General features: G+C 34.9%; 1 protein-coding gene across 1 annotated transcript in view; it reads right to left on the minus strand.

The window, feature by feature from the left end:
* The window catches only part of LOC126766080 (twitchin), a 125,046-nt gene that overhangs the window by 20,941 nt on the left and 82,046 nt on the right, over positions 1 to 22,059 (minus strand). Inside the window, 13 exon segments of the mRNA XM_050483779.1 lie at positions 61 to 360; positions 432 to 713; positions 776 to 3,448; positions 3,540 to 4,430; positions 4,621 to 4,756; positions 4,819 to 4,885; positions 4,887 to 4,965; positions 4,968 to 5,480; positions 8,270 to 9,169; positions 13,100 to 14,812; positions 14,918 to 15,271; positions 15,720 to 16,419; positions 17,602 to 17,727. Coding sequence (XP_050339736.1) covers positions 61 to 360; positions 432 to 713; positions 776 to 3,448; positions 3,540 to 4,430; positions 4,621 to 4,756; positions 4,819 to 4,885; positions 4,887 to 4,965; positions 4,968 to 5,480; positions 8,270 to 9,169; positions 13,100 to 14,812; positions 14,918 to 15,271; positions 15,720 to 16,419; positions 17,602 to 17,727 — 8,734 coding nt within the window.

Here is a 22,059-nt window from a genome sequence, read left to right on the forward strand (position 1 = left end):
TAATAAACTCGTACTTAATATAGAAGTAAATGGATATATTAAAGTTGAAAAAAATCTCACCAAAAGGATCCTTCGCAATGATGGATCCAAATGTTTCTAATGGTTCCGACTCTCCTTCTTTGTTCAAAGCTTTAACTCGGAATTTATACTCATGGCCAGGAATCAAACCATCAACTTCAAATTCAGGTCCTTCAGCTTTACCTACCAGCAACCAAATGCCAGTATCAGGATCAAACTTCTCCACCAAATATCCTTCAATAGGTTCACCACCATCATCTTTAGGCTTATTCCATTTAAGCTTGCAACCCTCCTTATGTATATTTGAAACATTGAGCGGGCCTTCAGGTTGACCAGGCTTAGCTAATTTAATTTAAACGAAAACCAATTGATTAAATGTTAAATTACTTATCATCATGAGAAAATTAATTTACCTATTATATTGACCTGGAATTCAACTTCATCTTGACCATATTTATTTGTTGCGACAATTTTGTATAGACCAGTATCCTTGCGTTCAGGAGACTCATTAAAATATTTTGTACTATTAGGTATGTTTTCAGTGCGTCTACTGGATGTGGATATTATAGATTTGCCGGATTGGGACCACGTAACATCGGGTGCTGGTTCGCCCGTTACCTGTATGTCTAAGTATATTCGTTCTCCGGCTTTCACATTATAGGTATGAATGTGGCGACGGTCAATTTTTGGAGCCACTGTAAAAAAAACTCGAAAAATTTAATGTTTGTTGTCGTGAAAATTTAATAAAATAACGTACATTTCCTTGGTTTTGTAATTACAGACTTGCTTGCATCAGAAGGCTCTCCAGCGCCTGCTTTGTTTATGGCTCTTACGCGGAATTCATATTCACAATTTTCATCAAGATTTGGCACAGTACCTCTACACTCGTCAATTCCTGGTCCAGCTGGTATTTCTGCTGCTTTAATCCAGCGATCAGTTCCTTTCTCACGTTTTTCAATAATATAACCTGTAATTGGAGCCCCACCATCATTTAATGGTGGCCTCCACACCAAATCTACACAATCCTTATCCCAATCAACAGCTTCAGGTGTTCCTGGTTTACCAGGTTCATCGAATGGGTTCTTTGCTATAACTGAATGTTCACTAACTAAGGGTTCTGACTCTCCCTCTGTATTTACTGCCACTACACGGAATTTATATTCATGTCCCGCTTCTAAATTACTGAGCTCGGCGAAAGGTTCTTTAACGCGTACAGCTGGTAACCAACGCCCGCTTTCCAAATCCATTTTCTCAACCACATAGTACTCTATTGGTAGACCACCGTTATCTAATGGTGGATTCCATTTCAATTGACAACCTTCTTTGTGTACATCTTGAACCCTCAAGGGTCCCTCTGGTTTATCAGGTTTATCCAAAACTATGATTTCAAACGTAGCCTCATCATGACCTGAATCGTTTTCGGCTTTGATTGTATATTTTCCAGTATTTTTACGCTTTGCAATAGGTATAGAAAACTTGGTACGATAATGCTCCAAATCGATATTTATATCACCGGTTTGATCTTCCATGCGAGCTTTATTATGGAACCAAGTTTTAGTTGCTGGAGGCTCTCCTGACACTTTGATATCAAGACGCACATGCTGTCCAGCTTTGATTATTATATCTTTTATATTTGTTCTATCTATTTTAGGCGGCGCAAAGCGATCCTTTGCCGTCAACTGATCTGAAGATTCAGAAGGCTTACTATGTCCGGCTTTGTTTACAGCCTTCACTCGGAACTGGTATTTCGTACCTTCGATTAAATCATTAACTCGTGCTTTACAATCAGGTGTACTAGTTTCTAAAACTTTCTGCCATTTTCCAGTGTTATTATCTTTTTTTTCTATAATGTATCCGATAATCGGTGCCCCGCCGTTATTTTGTGGGGGACGCCAAGATAAATCAGCATGGCTAGCCGACCAATCAGATACTCGTGGTTTCCCTGGAGCATCAGCAGCATCGTATGGATTTTTAGCCGTGATTGATGTTTCGGTACCCAAAGGTTCTGAATCACCTTCTGTATTAACTGCTTTAACTCGGAACATGTATTGTTTACCTTCGACCAATCCTGTAACCTCGGCTTCTGGTAACTTAGTTGTGCATACTGGTACCCAGCGCCCTGTTTCAGTATCCATGCGTTCAACAACATAGTGCTCTATTGGTTCTCCTCCATCATCTTCGGGTTTGTCCCATTTCAAATGAACTGATTCGGCTGTTACATCAGAAACAGCAAGCGGGCCTTTGGGTTTACCCGGCTTGCATAGTACTTCCAGTTCCACCTTAACAGTATCAGTACCGGAATCATTTTTAGCTGTCACAATATATATACCTTTGTCTGCACGCTTAACTTTTGGCATAATAAATGTAGTTTTATAATCTTCATTTTCAATTTTAATGCGTTCATTTGATTTCAGCACTTGGCCATTATATGTCCAGGTCACTTTAGCGGGTGGTTCGGCTTTTACAGCTGCTTCCATGTGAAACAGTTGGCCGCTGCGCAGTACTTTCTTTTGTAAAGTCGTACGATCAATATGTGGTTTAAGGAAACGCGGCTTGGCAACAACTGGTTTTGAAATATCGCTGGGTTCACTAGGTCCAGCTTTATTAACTGCCACAATACGAAATTCATACTCATGGCCTTCTTCTACGTTAGTAACAGTACCTTTTGTATGGTCTCCCGGTACAGTAGCAGCGTCAACCCATCCGCGCCCAGATTTGTCATGCATTTGAATAATATACTTTTGAATTGGTGCACCTCCATCAGTTTGTGGTGGGTCCCAGACTAAATCGATAAAATCTTTATCCCAGTTGGTTGGTTCTGGTCGACCAGGTTTATCTGGTTCATCGAATGGATTCTTCGCTATAATTGGTTTCTCAGTTTCCAAAGGTTCCGATTCACCCTCCTTATTAATAGCCCTTACTCGGAATTTATATGGTTTGCCTTCTTGCAGACCTATTATTTTGGCTTCAGGCTCAGTGCTTTTACCACATGGCAACCATTGCCCCGTATGTGGATCTAGTTTTTCAATTTCATAATATTCGATTGGAGCGCCACCATCATCTAAGGGCTTTTTCCATTTCAATTTGCAACCATGCTTATTAATATCGTTAACTTCTAGTGGACCTTTTGGTTTACCCGGTTTACCCAAAACAGTAATATCTAATTCAGCAACATCTTCGCCAACTTTATTTTTGGCTTTTATAACATACTTTCCACTTTGTGGCCGTTTAGCACGCATTACAAAGAATTTGGTATTATAGTCAACACTATCAAGCTTAATACCTTCTGCTTCGGATATCAATGGTTGTTCTCCAAAGAACCATTCAATTTTAGGCACAGGTTCACCTTTAACAGCAATATCTAAACTTATGGATAGACCAACTTTCACCATAACTGGTTTTAAATTTGTACGATCAATATGCGGCTTTACTGAAAAAATTAAGATTTCAAAAATGTCGCAAAGTAAAAGGATTTTTTAGATTTTAATAGTAGTAATTAATATTTATTATGTATTACTTACGGAAGCGTGGCTTGGCTGTATGCCAGTTAGTTTGCTCAGATGGCTCAGAAGTGCCGGCTTTATTTATGGCGCGTACTCGGAATTTATATTGCTGTCCTTCTTCTAGTTTCTTAACTGTGGCCTTACATATCGGGCCATCAACTTCCGCGGCTTTGATAAACTCCCCAGAATCTTTGTCCATCATTTCAATTACATAGCCAGTTATTGGAACACCTCCATCGCGAATTGGCGGCTCCCATTTTAGTTTAACATGATTTTCATCCCAGTCTTCTAACTCTGGTAAACCAGGTGGTGCGGACACATCAAACGGATTCTTTGCCACCATTACATTCTCAGTTTCTAAAGGCTCTGATTCGCCTTCCTCGTTGACCGCCTTAACACGGAACTGATACCGATGATTAGGCTCAAGACCTTTAATTTCATGCTCTGTCTTTTCAGGATCAACAGAGCCTGCTGGCAGCCATCGACCAACTGATGTGTCCATTTTTTCAATTACATAACTAGTCAGTGGTACGCCACCGTCATCTTTTGGTTTTCTCCATTTCAGTTTGCAACCTTCCTTAAGTATATCAAATGCTACTAGAGGTCCTTCAGGTTTTGACGGTTTGTCCAGTACAACAACTTCAACTTCTGCCTCATCGACGCCATTTATATTTTCAGCTTTTAATTTATAAGTGCCGGTTTGGCCACGTGTTGTGTACAGTATCGTCAGTTTCGTATTATATTCCTCATTTTCCAAACGCACTTGGTTGTCGTTGGATAGCTCTTTCTCCTTGAATATCCATGTAAGTGTTGGTGCTGGTTCACCTTTTACATCAACATCAAACTTAGCTGTTTGACCTGCTCGCACTTTTATAGGCTTCATTTTGTCGCGGTTGATATGCGGTATCACTAATAATCATTAAACGTTTATTAATAAATTTCAATTAAAAGTACATATAGATTTCAACAAAAAAGCTTTGCTTAGCAATTAATATTTCCTGAAAAACATTAGATTAAATATTGTTAACTATTGAAAAAGCATGAAGCATTTTATAGCCGTGGGATGTGGTAGACGTGAAACGGTATTGATTTTCCTTACAATTTCTTGGCTTAGCTACGTGAGGTTCCGTCGCAGCACTAGGTTCACCAGGGCCGGCTTTATTTACAGCACGAACACGGAATTGATAGACATTGCCTTCAATTAGACCATCAACGGTTGCCTCTGCATTAGGTGTCTGGAAATATAAAAATTTCGATTATAAATATTTTCGTACAACTTAAAAATCTTTATACTCACGTTTGTTACTAACACCTCATCCCAAATAGCCGAATATTTGTCTTTCTTTTCAATTACATAACCGGATTGGCGCACCTCCATTGTCATTTATATGTTCATTATAATCATCTCTTTGAACTCGACCAACAATTTGATTCGCTTTGACGATTGATATTCATGGCCCTCTTGAAGGCCTTTGACGTCGATTTCCGTATCATTACCGGAGGTGCGCCCAACAGGTACCCAGCGCCCTTGTTTCTTGTCAAACTTCTCAACTTGATAGGCTGTAACTGGCTTGCCTCCATCATCTTCTGGTTTCTTCCATTTCAGCTTACAACTATCTTTCGTTATATCTTTAATTTCAAGCGGCCCTTTTGGCTTAGCTGGCGGTCCTAGAATATTGACTTCAACATCGGCTTCATCCTCACCGTGCTCGTTGACAGCATGTATTTTGTAGGTACCGGTATGCTTGCGTTCCGTTTCAATAATTGAGATTTTAGTATTATGCGGCATGTTTTTAATCTCATAATTCGAAGGCAACGTCTCAGTTTTTAACTCTTTGTCATTTTGATACCAATTAATGATTGGTGGGGGTTCTCCGCGTACATTGATATCATATTTAATTGGCTTACCAGCACGTATTAAGAGTGGCTTCAGATTTGTACGATCGATTCTCGGTTTAACTAATAAACATATATAAATAGTAAATTGGTCATATTTTCACAGTTAGTCTACTAGAGGATTCCGTCCACGCTCTGCTGTGGCTAAGGTATACGTTAATTATAAACTATTCAATATAGTAAAATTGTATTTATGAATAAAATTTTAAACATTATTCCGGGGTAAGAAATTACTGGGTTAAAATTTGAACATTACTTCAAAATTGGAAAATGGGTGATACATATTTCCTTTGAGTAGCTATTAATCACAAATCAACAAAGATGTTGAATTTCTTTTTTATTAACTTTATGTTCAAATTTAAACAATTAAGCAAAGTTATTAGTTAATAAAATTTGAGATAATGAAATAGTAGTAGTCATTCTTAATTTTTAATAATAAAATTATTGAACAAACTTTTTTCCATATTTCAATTGTTTAAACAATTAAGGTAAAAAATCCACAAAATTTCATTCATATCGCTCGAATGCTTTTCGAGATGTTAATTTTTCAATTAAATCGGGCTGAAAAGTTTGACTGTTAATAATAATAACAAACTACGGAGTGGGGGAGGGAATCTTTCAAGAAATGTTTTTTGGGAAGTATGCGGTGCAATAAACTACCCATTTCATGCTTTCTCAATTTAATAAAAATTTCATGTCAAACTTTACGTGGATTGACTCTAATTGTAGTTTTTTAATTAATTAATGTTCAAATTCAATTTAATCTACTGTATTTGTATCGTACATTCCAACAGTCTCATTGGAAAACGTGACTAGAAGACAACTTTTTACTAGATTTTCCAGCTGAAATTGCTGCTACATAACATTTCCTGTAAGTTTTTTTATTACCAAAAGCTTACTATTTCATAATTGAATTTAAATTACGCAGAATAAAAATAGGTGAACCAATTTTCAACCGAAGATTATGTGATGTCATTTCGAGTATATCTAGATAGTTTTCACTTTCATCAGCAACATATAAAATACATCTGATAGCTAGGCTTTTGGACGCTAATGTAGCTTGATTACTGAGCCAGTTATAAACCAAATAATTAAATATTACCATACTTTCAATAATATATTCTCAATAAATAAAATTTTATCGTTAACAGGAGTACAGAAATAGTTTGGCACTGGGTAGCCGTTGATGCATTCTACCCCAAATATCTAGCAATTGTAATATTCCTGAGTTTGGATCGGTTTGCCATTGTTTGCATATATTTATGGTCAATAGAAGCATTTCAACACTTCAACATAAAAACGACTGCTTAAACTTTCGATAACCTCGTTGACTTAAGAAAAGCGAAGAATGACCGGGCTGTCAATCACCAGACAGTAGTAGAACAGCATCTCCAGAAATTTCATTGTTGCCGTTTAATTATACTATTGCGTGTTTTATTTGTGAGCCATTATGCATTCATCTCAAATTATAATTGAACTTTTTATCAACATTGCATCTATTGCGCTTTTTTTTTAGGTGTTGCTTTTGGCTTGCTATGAATGTCTGTACGTCGTTCGCCCATAATCTAGCAAAGTAGGCGTATTGACTTGCCAAAGTAACTGTCAATGCGATCTTTTCTTTTGATATTAAAAATGTCTTACCACCAATTTTCAGCCATTCTAGACATTCTTTTTTTATAGTATATAGATGGCATGTGGTATCGAAAAGAATTAACGCTGTTTCATTAAGAAGCAGCCATCAGCATACATTACGTATGCTTAAGAGTATAAAAATTATTTTTGTAAAAACTTTTACTCAATTCATTTGTTGCAGAATAAACGGACAGATACATACTGCACATTTCATTCAGGGGTCGAAACGTTACATCCGTGCACCGATCGGCAAACATACGAAAGAAAATTACGTGATACTTCAATCACTATAGCAAACGGATCATAATGCACATTGCTTTGGATCGTATTTTTAGGTCACAATAGATGTAGAACTGCCAAAAATGTTGCGAAATTTTCGATAAACTAACAAAAGCTAATTAAATATCAATATGGATCCAACTTTGTTTTTTTATTTGAGCTCTAGTGAAAGTGGTGGGGATAAAAAAATAATGCGGAGATAGCTAAGATATCGTAGCAATAGCGTAGGTATAAAAAAAAAACAAATTATGAATCCTCATTAACAAAATTTTCTTTGTAGATGTATCGTTGAACAAAGCATTGGAATTTTAAAAAGACGGTGGAGAATTTTAGGATATGGCACGAGAGGAAGGTACCACCCCACAAAAGTGGACCGCAATCGACCAAACGATAAGAGACCAAATAAAGTATTCTTTAATAAATTTTATTCGAAATTGTATATGTCCTTTACCTTGTAAATAATTTTATTTTTAATGTCAACTAGAATACAAAAATTTTGTTCACATAAATAAATTTTGTTTTTAATTTTTAATGAGACCAACCAATGAATGGAATGGTTTCATATTTATGTTCTTTATTACTAAAAATTATAAAAAAAATAAAATTTAAAAAAAATTTGCTCACATTTCCATAAATTTGTCTATTACGATTTGCATTCGAATGAACGGATACGTTTATAGACTCGTTCACGTATGTCATCATGCTAGATTACGATAGAAACGTTACGATCACGTATGTCATAATACGAAATACGGGCTTTTACGTGACGAGTGATACGTTCACGGATGTAACGATTCGACCCCAGGTTATTTCAGATTAACTCAGATAAGTTGAATGTAGTTTTTTGAACTTTTTTGGAATTTAGTTATTGCATACTACTACGACAATTTTTGAGTACTTTTCGTCGTTCTATACTTCTAAAAATAAAAAAAAATACTTACGTTTTTTGTATTTGGCGACCTGAACTTTGCTGGGAACTGAATGTGGCGATAGGTCGGCCTTGTTTATGGCAATAACCCTAAATTGATATTCCCCATACCCTTGTAATTTATCTATGCAAGCGTCCAATTGGTTTCCAGGGACTTCAATAGCCTTTTCCCAATCAGGCTTCGATTTATCCTTTTTCTCGATTATATATTTTTCAATTGGTGCACCACCGTCATTGCTGGGCGGAGTCCACTTTATGGAAATGCTTTGGTTATCGAAGTCGGTGATTTCTGGAGTTCCTGGTTTATTCGGTTCATCATATGGATCTTTGGCAACTACATCAACCAATGTGATTAACGGTTCAGATTCACCTTCATCATTAACCGCACAAACACGGAACTTACATTCGGATCCCGGATGTAAGCCTGTTACATCAAAACTGGGCGGCTCCTTTTCACCAGGTGAACGGCCTACGCGTACCCACTTGCCGGTAGCTGTGTCCATTTTTTCGATGACATACTCTTTAATTGGTACACCACCATCATCCTCAGGCTTTTTCCATTGTAACTTACATCCATTCGTTGTTACATCGCTCACGGTTAGCGGTCCTTTCGGCGATGTTGGCTTCCCATGCACAATCAGTTCTACGGTCTCTAGGTTTACACCGTTTCGATTCTCAACTTTTAATGTATACATTCCGCTATCTTTACGCACTACATTCGTTATAACGAAGTCGGTATGATAATCGACGTTCTCAATTTTAATTCGATCGCCAGTGGAGAGTGGTATATCATCTCGCCAGCTCCAATGCACAGTTGGAACCGGTTCACCAATGACATCAACTGACCATTTGTGGGTGCGCCCAGTCTTAATTATAACCCTCTTAAATGTTGAACGGTCGATTTGTGGTTTTACTGCCGAAATTTACGTGTAATTTAATATTAATGAAATGTGACATTTTTATCATACAGTAAATAAAAAAAAACAAATAAGAGCAAGCTAAGTTTAGATGTAACAGAACATTTTACACTCTTGCAACTTGCAAGGAACAAAGCCGAAATATTTCGAATTTTAATAATATATCCGAAAGGTTGACCGAAACTTTTGGTAAAAAGTTCACAATAGAAACCGGCATAACATAATATATTCGAATTGAATAGTTTTGGTCCGACTTGGATAAGTAAGTAAGGTGGCACACCTCAAGGTCACTATTCGTGCAAAGTTTTATTCGGAAAGTAAAAGCATAAGATGAAGCTTAAAATTGTGTTATGTGGCAAGGAAGCGTAGTTTTTGTCTAATAACACTGGCAAACACTGTTTTTGTCACATGAACTTTGTTATGATTTTTATTTATGTTGGTGTACCCTCATTAAAAATATTTAACAGTTTTGTTTCTATCACATCCAGTTTTCTTGTGACAGCTACCTATTCATTTCTGACCTCATACATATACGTTTCTTTGTTTACATAACTGCATTTAGTCGACTGGGTAACTATTGTGTTTGCTAAATTACATTTTATTTACATTAGTTAGATCGTATATATGCCACGAAAGGGTTTGAACAACCCGGACATTTTTTGTTATATGTTTGAAGAATTAACTTTTACATCTCAGCGTCGAAATTTCATATCACTAATTGAACAGTGCTATTTAGACTATTTTGGTTTTCCTGTGAGCAATCAAGACAAATCCTGGGTTCCACATAAATGTTGTGTAACGTGTGTGAGGCTCCTTTTAGGTTGTGCTAAACAAGAACCTAGACATTTGTCATTTGCTATACCAATGATTTGGACCGAGCCAAAGGATCATGTAAGTGATTGTTATTTTTGTTTGACTCAAACAAAAGGTATTACCACCAAATTCAAACACACTATCCAGTATCCAAACTTGTCTTTGGCCAAGAGACCCATCCTACATAGTGCCGAACTGCCTGTGCCGATGCCTCCAAATCGATCAAAAAATGAGAATTCTAGTCCGAAAGATGGAGATGGATTTTTATATCTAAAAGAGAAATGCCCTAAACTCAGCGACGCGAAAATCAAGCAGGGAATATTTGTAGGTCTACAAATACGGCAATTGATGAAGGATAAGAGCTTTGAAGGAAAACTGAATGATCAGGAAAAACTCGCCTGGAAATGTTTTGTGAATGTTGTTCAAAATATCATTTAAAGCTTTGGGGTGTAATATGTCCTTGAAAATACGTATGCTGGACTCTCATCTGGATTTCGTTCCGGCAAATTTGGGTGCTGTGAGTGACGAACAAGGTGAGAGGTTCCATCAAGACATTTCCTTAATGGAGAAGCGTTATCAAGGGAAATGGGGCCCAGGAATGCTAGCAGACTATTGTTGGAGACTTAAAAGGGACCTACCGGAAGCCAAATATTCAAGAAAATCATAAGTATCTATTAGATATTAGGAAATAATTCTGTAAGTGTGGCTCAATTTTGTACTTTTTACAAAAATATATGTTTTGATGTCACAAGAAAACATGATGTGTACATTTTTTTTCATTGATATATTATTATTTGGTGGGCAATTCAAAATTTGATATAAATTTTCATGTGACAAAAAAAGTTACAAATTTGTTGACCTGTGTAATTAAGCGCTTAGTTATGTTTTCGATTAATGGCGTATTGTGGCGTGGTAATAGGCCGGTTCCGTCCATCTGCAATACCAACACACCTTGGAGTCAAGGAACATGTGTAACAAATTTCATGAAGATAACTAAATTTTTACTCAAGTTATCGCTTGCACAGATGAACAGATGGTTGGAGAGACAGACTGTCTATCGGAATTCAATTCGTCTCGTCATCCCGGTCATTTTCATAACTCTATGTCTATTATAAACAACCGTTAGATGAACAAAACTATTATACTTTGTAGCAACATTTTGCAAGAGTATAAAATTTACGAAAGTTAAAAGTATATCGACAGAATTTACATATACATATAAGTATGAATAAATGCATGCACAAGTAGGGTGAAAAAAGGTAATAAGAAAAGAACAAAAATAATACGATGTGATTAAATATGGTAACACAAAGGACTTCTCAGTGTATTTTTAGCTGTTTCAACTATGCGGAATAGTGTGATTGTCATTTATTAATTTCTAATGGGTTGAAATATAAAATTAATTATGTTCCTAAATGAAGTAAATAAGGGGTGTTGTATTAGTTTCGGGTGTCACGCAAACCAATTTTATCGGTTTTGCTATCAAAACAACACAAGAAGATGATCGCTGACAGCTTTAAGTGTAAGTTAAGAAATCAACTTATTTTATTATTACAAATTTATTTATTTTCGTCTCAATAAGGGACAACATAAGAATAAAACCTAAAATTATTTATGAAAAAAAAATTCAGATAGACGCATTTGGTGTTAAAATACGTTTAATACGTTTTGTAAATCCTTTTAAAATACCCGGTTTTTTTTTTCATAAATAAACATTCAGAATGTTGGAAAAGACCTTCGGTGAAAACTCTTTACACCGAGCAAGTGTTTTTGATTGATAAAATAATTGAAAGGGGCCGAGAACGCGTTAACGACGAACCGCGTCCAGGATCGCCATCAACATAAACTGATGATTAACACGTCAATAAAAATACCTGAGAACGTAACGAACGATTAACAGCAAGAGATCTAACTATCATCGTTAGAATATCGAAAGGATCAGTGAGAATCATTTTGAAAGATCATTTGGATATAAGAAAAATGAAGGCGCCATTGGTTTCTTCCGACCAGCCAAACTGTCACCAAGGAATATTATTTGAGTGAAATTCGTCGTTTGAGCGAAGCTATTCAAAAATTTCAACCAATATCGTGCCGCAACCACCGTATTCGCCTGATTTAGCTCCGTGAGTTTTCTGGTAATTCAGGAAACTCAAACAACCGCTCCGGGTAAACCGTTTTGAGTCAATTAAAGGCATTAAACGTGATTCGCTACTCGCATTAAAAGCTGTTCCGGACATTGACTTTAACATCTGTTTCGAGGATTGGAAAAAACGTTTGCACTTATTTATTGGGGCCAAGGGGGATTACTTTGAGGGGCAAAGATTTTGAAGAATAAAGTAAGAATTTTAAAATTGTGATCAAAGTCTTGCTATTTTTTGTTCATACGTGCGAACATATGTTTTTGCGAGTGTTCGAAAATACGAGAATTCAATCAGATTCTCCGACACCATTGAAAATCAGAATTGGTTTACAATTTTGAAAACTATTCAAATTTGTTTTGGATTCCACAACACCTCTGAATATTTCAACACATAGCAAATGTGCAAACAAAACTGGGCTCTAAGGTTCCAAAAATCGCTTATCCCATAGAATTAGTAAAACGAGATAACGGGAGGTAATATCTTTCAGATCTGTCGATTTGAAGCTAGTTGCAGATGCATTTTACACATACCACGCGCAGATTTTAGTTGAAGTAAGGTGAAATTTTCTCCAAAAACTGTTGTTTTTTTTATAATATTTAGATACTTATATTAAAAAAAATACTCACGCAATATGAAAAGCTGAATGATGATAATTAGAGTCAGACTAGTTTTACACTGTTCACATAGAAACAAATTCTTAGTTAATGTTCCATTAGTTGGAGCGTCTTACTAGGTATACGTATATGTTTTAACATGTATCATGAATGTGGTTGGTATTTATGGAACCAATATCGTTCAGGATACATGTGTTTAGCAAAATATGTTTTTTTTATTTTAGATATCATTACCAATATTCCAAGTGCATATATTTGTCAGTTGAAAGCATAAAATAATGCAAGCTAAGCTTTTTCATCAATATAAGATATTCATGTTGAAACAACAGCTGTAAATAACCTATATTAGTTAACTTACGGTTTCTATGTTTGCATAAATGATTGTCGGTTGGTTCAGAAGGTTCTGAGGCGCCCGCCTTATTAAGAGCGCGTACCCTAAATTGGTAAATCATTTTCTCCTTAAGCCCATCGACATAAAGTTCTGGGGTGGAACCTTCAGTTTTGGCTATTTCACTCCATGTTGGTGAAAATTTGTCTTTCACCTCAACAATGTAGTTCAATATGGGCCTACCCCCATCGGACGGTGGACGCTTCCATTTAAGTGTAACGCTCTTATTATCGTAATCTGAAATTTCTGGTTTGCTAGGTGGGCTTGGTGGATCGTAGGGATTCCTGGCAATAATAGGCTCGGTGGTTTCCAATGGTTCAGATTCACCCTCTTTATTAAGAGCCTTGACGCGGAATTTATATTTTTTATTTGGAGTAAGGCCTTTAAAATTGAAAGAGGTCTCGTCTGGACCAACTTCACCCGCAGGTATCCAACGTCCTGTTTCTTCGTCCATTCTTTCCAATGCATAACCACTTATTTCGCAACCACCATCATCCTGTGGACGCTTCCATTTCATTTTGATATGATCAGCTCTTACTTCTTCAGGATCCATAGGACCACCGGGAGCTAATGGTTTGTCCAATACAGTTACCTGTGCTTCACTTTCAATAGTACCAGAACTATTGGATAACACAATCTTGTAAATACTAGTATCTTTTCGAACTGCCTTTTTAATGGTAACGCATGAATTTCGTTCCATTTGGTCAACTGTAATACGTTGATTATCGAAACTCAAGTCTTCTGTACCTTTGTACCATTTAGCCTCTGGTTCTGGTTCACCATCATATTTGATATCGAAACGAAGAGTTTGACCTCTTTTTACTACAACATTTTTTAGACAATCACCAACTATGAATGGCTTTACAAATCGGCATTTAGCAATTATAGCTTTCGTTTTGTCGCTGGGTTCACCGGGACCAGCCTTGTTAACAGCACGGATTCGGAATTCATACTGTTGTCTCTCTTTTAATCCATCTACCGTACCCTCACAAACGTCGCCAGAAACTTTCTTGCCTGCTACCCAATCATTAGAGAATTTTTCTTTGTATTCAATAATATAGGCAGTTATTGGATCACCGCCATCACTGTCGGGTGCATCCCATTTTAAATCAGCATGATCTTTATCCCAATCTGTAACATCGACATTTTTCGGTTTGCCGGGTTCATCCCATGGATCTTTTGCTAATACAATGTTCTTGAAAGGAGCAGGGTCCGATGGACCAATCTTATTTACAGCACGTATACGGAATCTGTATTGTCTTTTTGGCGTAAGGTCCTCTATCTTCTTAAAGAGTTTTTCTTGTGGCTGAACCTCAGCGACAACTTCCCAGCTTTGCTTTTTGCTTAGATCTTGGCGTTCGACTACATATTTAATAATTGGTGAACCCCCATCGTCGTTGGGTTTATCGAAGGTCACTTTGCAAGATGTCTGGAAAACTTCAACTACATCGACATTTCGTGGTGACTGCGGAACATCTTGGAATATAACTGTTACATTCTTAATATCTTCACCTTGACCATTATATAGTTTTATTTCATATGGACCTGAAAGGTCACGCGCTGGCTTCTTAATTTTAAATGTTATTTTATCTTCAGTTACACCCACTTCAACTTCTTTAACAGGCAATGGTTTACCATCCTTCACTAATTTAGCCTCCACGGCAGTTTGTCTTGTACCGTTAACTATAAGAATAAAAACAATGATATTTTAGATTAATTAACACCAATTGACGAAGATAAATTATGACAGTCAAATGCAATTAATATCATAAAAACAAATTTAATTACCTTTGTATGGTACCTCGAGCACTACAGGCGCATTTATTGGACCAGCGAATTCGTCCGGACAGTCAATATTTGGTCGACTTTCACCTTTGCGCACTGTTAGTTTGCAAGTTGAAGACAGTTTACCAGATTCACATGTTATTTCACCCTCATCGCCCAGGGCAAGATTATTGAAAATCAGCTGGTGCTTGCCACCACCAAGATTTTTAATTTCAATACGATCATTTGGCTCTACAGGATTACCATTGATTTTCCACTCGCAAGGTGCAGTTTGATCTTGCAATTCGACATCGAGTACCAGCTTTTCACGCTCCACAGCATCTGTGTCCTTGAGCTTTTTATTAAAACGATTCTGATCTAAAAAATGCACGCAAGTCAACAGAAAAAAATAACAAATTTACTACAGAACATATCCATGTACACATTTGCAGTCTGTGCATATTATTATAATATTCATTTTCGAAAAAAAAAATTATTTTGGTTTTCCTAAAGGTTAACGTATTACGTAGCGTGGTTAAAAGTCGCCTTTTAGAAAACAGCATATTTCGACATAAAATGCAGTTGTATTTGACTTTTTAATGTACTTTACTATTCTTTGCCCAAATATCGCCCTAAAATAAGCCATCAATTATTGTCAAATGACGCTTGGAAGCGCTTCAAACAAATGATAAATTTTACTACATTTTAGTTACTTATTGACAGTAAGCAAAACCAAGTAAGTAAAGAATCCTCGCTTTGAACCATTGCCTTAGGTATGATTGCGAATAATTAATCTTCTAACTTTAAATTTAATTTCACAACTTACAATTAATTACAATTTCAGCTTCAGTTTTGTCAGCATTTGTTGTACATTTGAATTGCCCAGCATCACTGACCTTACAATCTTTGATAATCAGTTTGCGTTTTCGACCATCTTTAACAATTTGCATGCGTTTATCACCCTTGATTTCTTCATCGCCGCGCCACCATTGCACTTCGCCGGTAGCGTCATCAATTTCACACGCAAGTGTTATATTGTCTTTTTCAATGCATTGTAGTGATTTTAATACTTTCACAAATTTATATGGGTATTCGACAATTTTCACCGCAGTCTCAGTCTTCTCTGGTTGTTTATCTAATTGACAACGGTATTGACCAGTATCTTCGAGTACAGAATCTTTGATTATGAGCTTGAGGTTTCCATTTATATCTTTTGATATTAGATAACGTGGGTCATCGGACTCGATTTTCTTATTGTCTTTGAACCAGGTCACGTTGGCCATGCTACTGCTAACGGCACACTCCAAAGTGGTCTCATGTTGCGTAAATCCTTCAATTTTTTTCTTAAGCGGTTTAGTAAATGTATAGCTGGGATCAGCTTCTTCGACGTTCAAAAATGCAGTGCTGGATACGCCACCGATTTCTATGGTATATTTGCCGCCATCTTCCACTTTGGGATTCATGACAATCAACTGGTAAGTGTCGTTCTCATTCTTGAATTTGTATTTGCTGCCAGTGAACAGTTCCTTTTTTCGGATAAAATATTTTAGTAAGATATCGTTTCAACTGTTATAGCAAATAAAAAATATTGATGGGAAACTATACATATATATGATAAAACATATTCTTAGGTATTCAAAAGACGCTATTTATAAGTATAACTAAGTTTTATATAACTAATTGAGAGCTTTGCGTGAATCATATTCGACAGCAATATTTCAGAAGTTGAAATTAGCGGAGCAGTGTTCACTCAAGCTGCTTTATGCCCTATATATATACGTACATAGGTATATAAAAACGTGCTCACATCTAAATGGTATATTCTTATATATGTAATTCATCGATTTTTATATATTAGAGAAATCGGCAGAAATTAATCTGTATAAATAGCTTAGCAGTTACAGATTTTGGTTTAAATAAGAAAAAAATTCAACTGTATGACATGTTGAATATAATTAATTGGCCATCGTGGTATTGTAAGAAGCTACAATGCTAGAGAGTTGTTGTGACAGGTACTTAAGTCTCAATAACTTCGAAATGTGAACTTGTACGACGTTGGCTTCTTGTGGTTCACTACTGAATTGTCGAACCTCAGACCAGCTCAGCAAACCAGTCAGCAGCTGTACAGTAGGAAGGTCCTTCTGGCCCAATGTAAATCGCAAGAGGTCCAATCAACTCTTCCCTCTCAACAAAGCACACTTTTCAATGGTTGTAAGAGTTCTTACTGGACATTGTCCGATCAGGATTCTTCCGGTAATATTAAACATTTTATACGATGCCAGTTGCATCAGCTGTTTAGAAGAAGATTGTTCCTCATTAGCCAGATCAAGGCTAAAACAGCGCGGTTCGCATTCTTTAAAATATCTAAGCGAAATAACGGTAATAGAAACTAAGCATCTAGTTTGTTATAGGGTCAGGGCGGTTTGTTTTATATCCGGTTTTCAACTGCAGGAGTTTTTAAGCTGGATTCCTAAAGGACTGTACATAACAATTACAATCCAAGTACTTGAGGGATCAACCGTCTAAATTTGCCTATTCTGGGTTACGTTATTAAGCCAAATATCTCTTATAATTGTAGTGGGTGGTAAACAGAAATGTATACTTGGCTTAAAAATTTTTATTAAAAAGTGAATATATATTATTTGTATATAGTAGTTGATCCCACACCATTAAATTAAACTTTTAGTTATCTATTTTTGTATACTTACATCTTTTCGCAACATCCACTTGGGTTTACAATTTGGCTTACTAAAACGCGCTTCAAATACAACTTTCTTGTCTTTACCTTCCTTGGCAAATTGATCGATGAGCGGACTTAAGAAGGATTCTTGCTTCTATTTTTTTAATATGTTTGATTGAATGGTTAATTTTTATTTAGATTATTATAAGTGTACATTTAATTTAAATTTATTATTGATCATTCCGTAGTAATTTTTAATATTTTAAGTCGTATTTTTAAATTTAACGCAGCAATTGTTGTTATATTCCATTTAGTTTATATGTCGGTAACGCCGGCCGTTTTTGTTTGTTTTTGGGAAAAGACGAAATTAAGGTTTGCGTTGTCAAAAATGGGAAAAGAAATAATATTGTATAAATAATTTTTCAATTGTCATACATCATATTATATTTATTTTGTTCGGGCAACACCAAAATTGTGTCCGCAAAAATTAGCAAAATAACTAACAACGCTTTCCAACTGATTGATTGCATGTACGTCAATTGAAAATACGTACATATTCTGCTACTCGTATTCGGTAAGTATAGATGCAAGCAGAATATAGATTTCATATTTATACTACGGCGCATACATATATGTGATACAAAAAACTTTTTATAAACTTTTTTTTTGTTAAGTGTTACGTTTTCAGTTGGGAGTTTACAAAAATTCAACTTTTAGTGGTGTATTTGAATGTGAAAGAAATTTGTGGCACATATATATATGTACACATATTACAATAAGTACACAAAATTCCAATAGGATATTTATTAAGTTGGATGAAAAGTTAAGCATTTGGTAAGAAAACAAAACACATACTCCAAAATAAAACAAATCCTTAAGAATACTTTATTAAAATTTTACATTAATTGAGAAAATATCTTCTAAATCAAAATAAAAAAGGGATTCTATTTTATGAAATTGTGTTCTTTGCTATGCCAACTTAACAACCTTGTTATAATAAAATTACTGATTTTAAGCAGGCGCTTAAATGTTAACAATTTTGGCTTTATATACATTTTGTATAGGTATGTGTACCATATGTGTGATACATGATGATATAAAACATAAAAATATATTAATGCAGCTTATAGTAAATGTAATTATATTATAATAAATAAATAGAATCATAAATAAATACAAATAGTTTTTAGGCATTTAATTGTGATTTTTAGGTCGCATTTGTATTAAAAATATAAGTTAAATGCAGATATATATTTTTACGTGTTAATTCTTATGTTATTTATTTTGTATGCTTGACTGCATGTACCCTACAGATAAAATGCTTTCATTTATATGTTAGTATAATAATTATGTACAGTGAACAAATAAAGTTTATGCACATTCTGAAAATCCAACTAAAACACACTGTAATTGGACAATTTTTTTCATTCAAAATCACATCAAAAAGCTAACGTCATTTTCTCGTCGTTTTTTACTGCGTTTTTCGTGTAAATCTAACAGTAATCAACCATTTGTGTTTAAAACTTTTCAAAATTTATAGCAGAGAAGCAATCGATAGGAGCTGTTGTAACGAAACGGAGTTCGCTAGGCCCAACTCGATATATCTTATGTACAACAGATGGAAACCGTAATGGGGAGGGTATACCCTTTCACAGATATCATCCAAGGGGACTTTAAGCAAGCTGAATGGGAGAAAAATGAAAGAAATGACATATATAGTAAGTGTTAGTCCGAGCATACGTCGGAGTAATTATTTCAAAAGAAGGACCAACCAAAATTATTTTACCACAAAAAATAATTTACCTTAATGTTTCAAAGTTTTATGTAAACTTCTTTATGTTAAAATTTGAGTTTCCTTATGTTTTTTTGTTTTTTATCCTTCTGATTTTTATTACTTTATAATTATATAAGAGTTTGCTATTTTATTATTATTAAAAATTTGATTGAATTTCTTCACAAAAGTACCTTGTACGTAAACTTGTTCTACTCACTGTGTGTATGTGCAGGCAGTCAAAATATGCCAATTAGTATTTGATCAAACTCTATTTTATTTCATTAGCGTGCCATGCATATACATAAATAATTCATTCATAAGTTGGTGATGATTTTATTATATTTTAGTCTGGGATAGTTTTTTACAAGAATTTCCCGAAAACTTGAAGTAACTTAGTTTTTAAGAATACTTTAATATATAATATTTAAAAAGGATTTAGCGGTTTTTCAAATCCAGAATTTGCATCGTTATATTTTTCTGCTGGGCTTTTACGAGTGCAAATCCAAATTGTCGAAAACCTCGAACACTTTCAAAAAGTTTTAGTACAACATCTATAAATAGATATCGTTAAAATATGTATGTTGTGTATTAAAAATGTAGACGTTGGCCTAAACCCTTTACAGTATGATACAAAATAGTGCATTGCAAAATTTCCATTTTCTGTGTTAAAAGGTCCAAAAAATATACGAAAAAACCGAGCGTATAATCAAACATAGATCATAAAAAACTTAACGTTTGAGAATCAAAGAGTAAAGAAATAGAGTAGTTGTTTTCGAAAGCAAAAATTGTACACACAAAAATTTTTCATTAACGGTTAGAAAAGTGTTGGCGTACGCGCTCAAAGTTTATAAATCTGTTTTAAAACGCTGAAAGTCTAAGTGAAAACAATAACTAAATGAATAAGCACATACATTTATGTATATGTAAAATTTAAACCGAATTATTGAGTTTGATTACAAATAAATATTAATATTATTATTACTACGAATATTATTCAGTATTTTTTTGGAAATGTGAGATAGAGAAAGTTTAAATAGACAACATATAATATGTAGTACTAAATAATACTCAGATTGAGTGCCAAAATTCTTTGGTAAGGAATATAAAAAACTGTCGAAATAGTAAAATTATTTCAGGGCTCATGCCTGAGTCGAACCTCCTCGCGTCGAAATGGGTGTAATGTTGGCCAATCGGGTATCAATTCAGCTAAGGACGGCCTACGTGATCGAGGTGCCTATATACATGTGGTTTTTTGCATTATAGAAAATAAAATATATTAAAATTTTAGTTTTTACATTGGATCATATATATGTACATATGTATGATTTGTGTGATTTCATTTATGGTCTAATAAATTTGTATAACACTTCAATTAATGCATTTGTGTACTTGTATGGTATTCAATGCATATACCGTGTGTAATGTAGGCTTCGGATATACATTATTTCATATGCATATGTTTAATACAAAGAGCAGAGCGTTTGTTTAGTCAGAGGAATGTAATTAATGTATGTCATATTTATTTAAATCTTTTCTTATTATTTTTGTAAAGTTGAATTTACCATGATTAGTTCGTTAAACAGAAAAACTATTATTTTAAATGTTATGATACTCAAACTAAATTTAATCTTTATGTAACTGCAAAAGCTATCCAACATAATTCGTAATTATAATTAAAATCTCCAAATTAGAATTATTATTTTCCAAAAGGACGGATAGCGTGAATGATATTGGTGTAGATATTAACCGAAAACAAGAAAAAACGTTAAATTCGGCTGCACCGAAGTTATGATACTCTTTACAGGGGCATTTTCCTAGCATGAAAGGGTATAAAAAGATCCTTATTCTGATTTTTATCAGCTAGTTTAAATGGCAGCTATATACTCCAGTAGTCTGTTCTGAACAGTTTCTTCGAAAATTGTAGCGATGTCTCCGATAACAATACTTTACAGTCATTTTGTGACTGTGACAATAGAGGCTATTTTTTGCTAATTGTAAATAGATGAAACCGAAAATGAAATTAAATATTTCTTAACACGTAAGGCATTTTAATGTAGTCAAGGGATGTACATATCAAACACCCACCATTTACTGAAATGACAAAAATAGTTATACGTGATGAAGAATTTTCGAACTCAAATTCGTAATCAGGACACCGCAAAAACTCCACAGATCTCTTAGCACATCAGTCACACATTTTTCCTTGAGATTCGTTGAGTGATGTAATAATCTATGCCGAATTTCATAAAGACACTTTGTCAAATAAAAAATGTTTGTATACAAAAAAATGCATAAAATCTTACTAACTGCAGCAATTAAGATAAGTAAACCGCAAGACTATCACATTTGGTAACTAATAGCTAACTAACTGCTTGTAGTCTATTTGTTAAAGGGATCAGATTAACTTTGCAAAAGTGTCGAAAATCTTCTACCCGTCATGATTTACAGTGCTTTGAAATGTTCTACTTTGAACAAAAATATACATTGGAATGAGCTGTGAAGCACATTAGAGTATTTTACTGCCATCAGTCATCCGGCTTTGGATTTAGAGGCATTTACACATTTGAAATAAGTTTTTTTGAGCCGAGCACTGTTGTTTTTTGGAAAGACCACAATTTCTTTCGTGCAGTCTCGTTGAAACTTTGGAGCTCAAGTTTGGCGTAACCATCCATAGGTCTTTAATGCTATATATTCATATGCTTAAAACATGTG

This window comes from Bactrocera neohumeralis, unplaced genomic scaffold (assembly GCF_024586455.1).
Source record: "Bactrocera neohumeralis isolate Rockhampton unplaced genomic scaffold, APGP_CSIRO_Bneo_wtdbg2-racon-allhic-juicebox.fasta_v2 cluster11, whole genome shotgun sequence".
NCBI lineage: Eukaryota > Metazoa > Arthropoda > Insecta > Diptera > Tephritidae > Bactrocera > Bactrocera neohumeralis.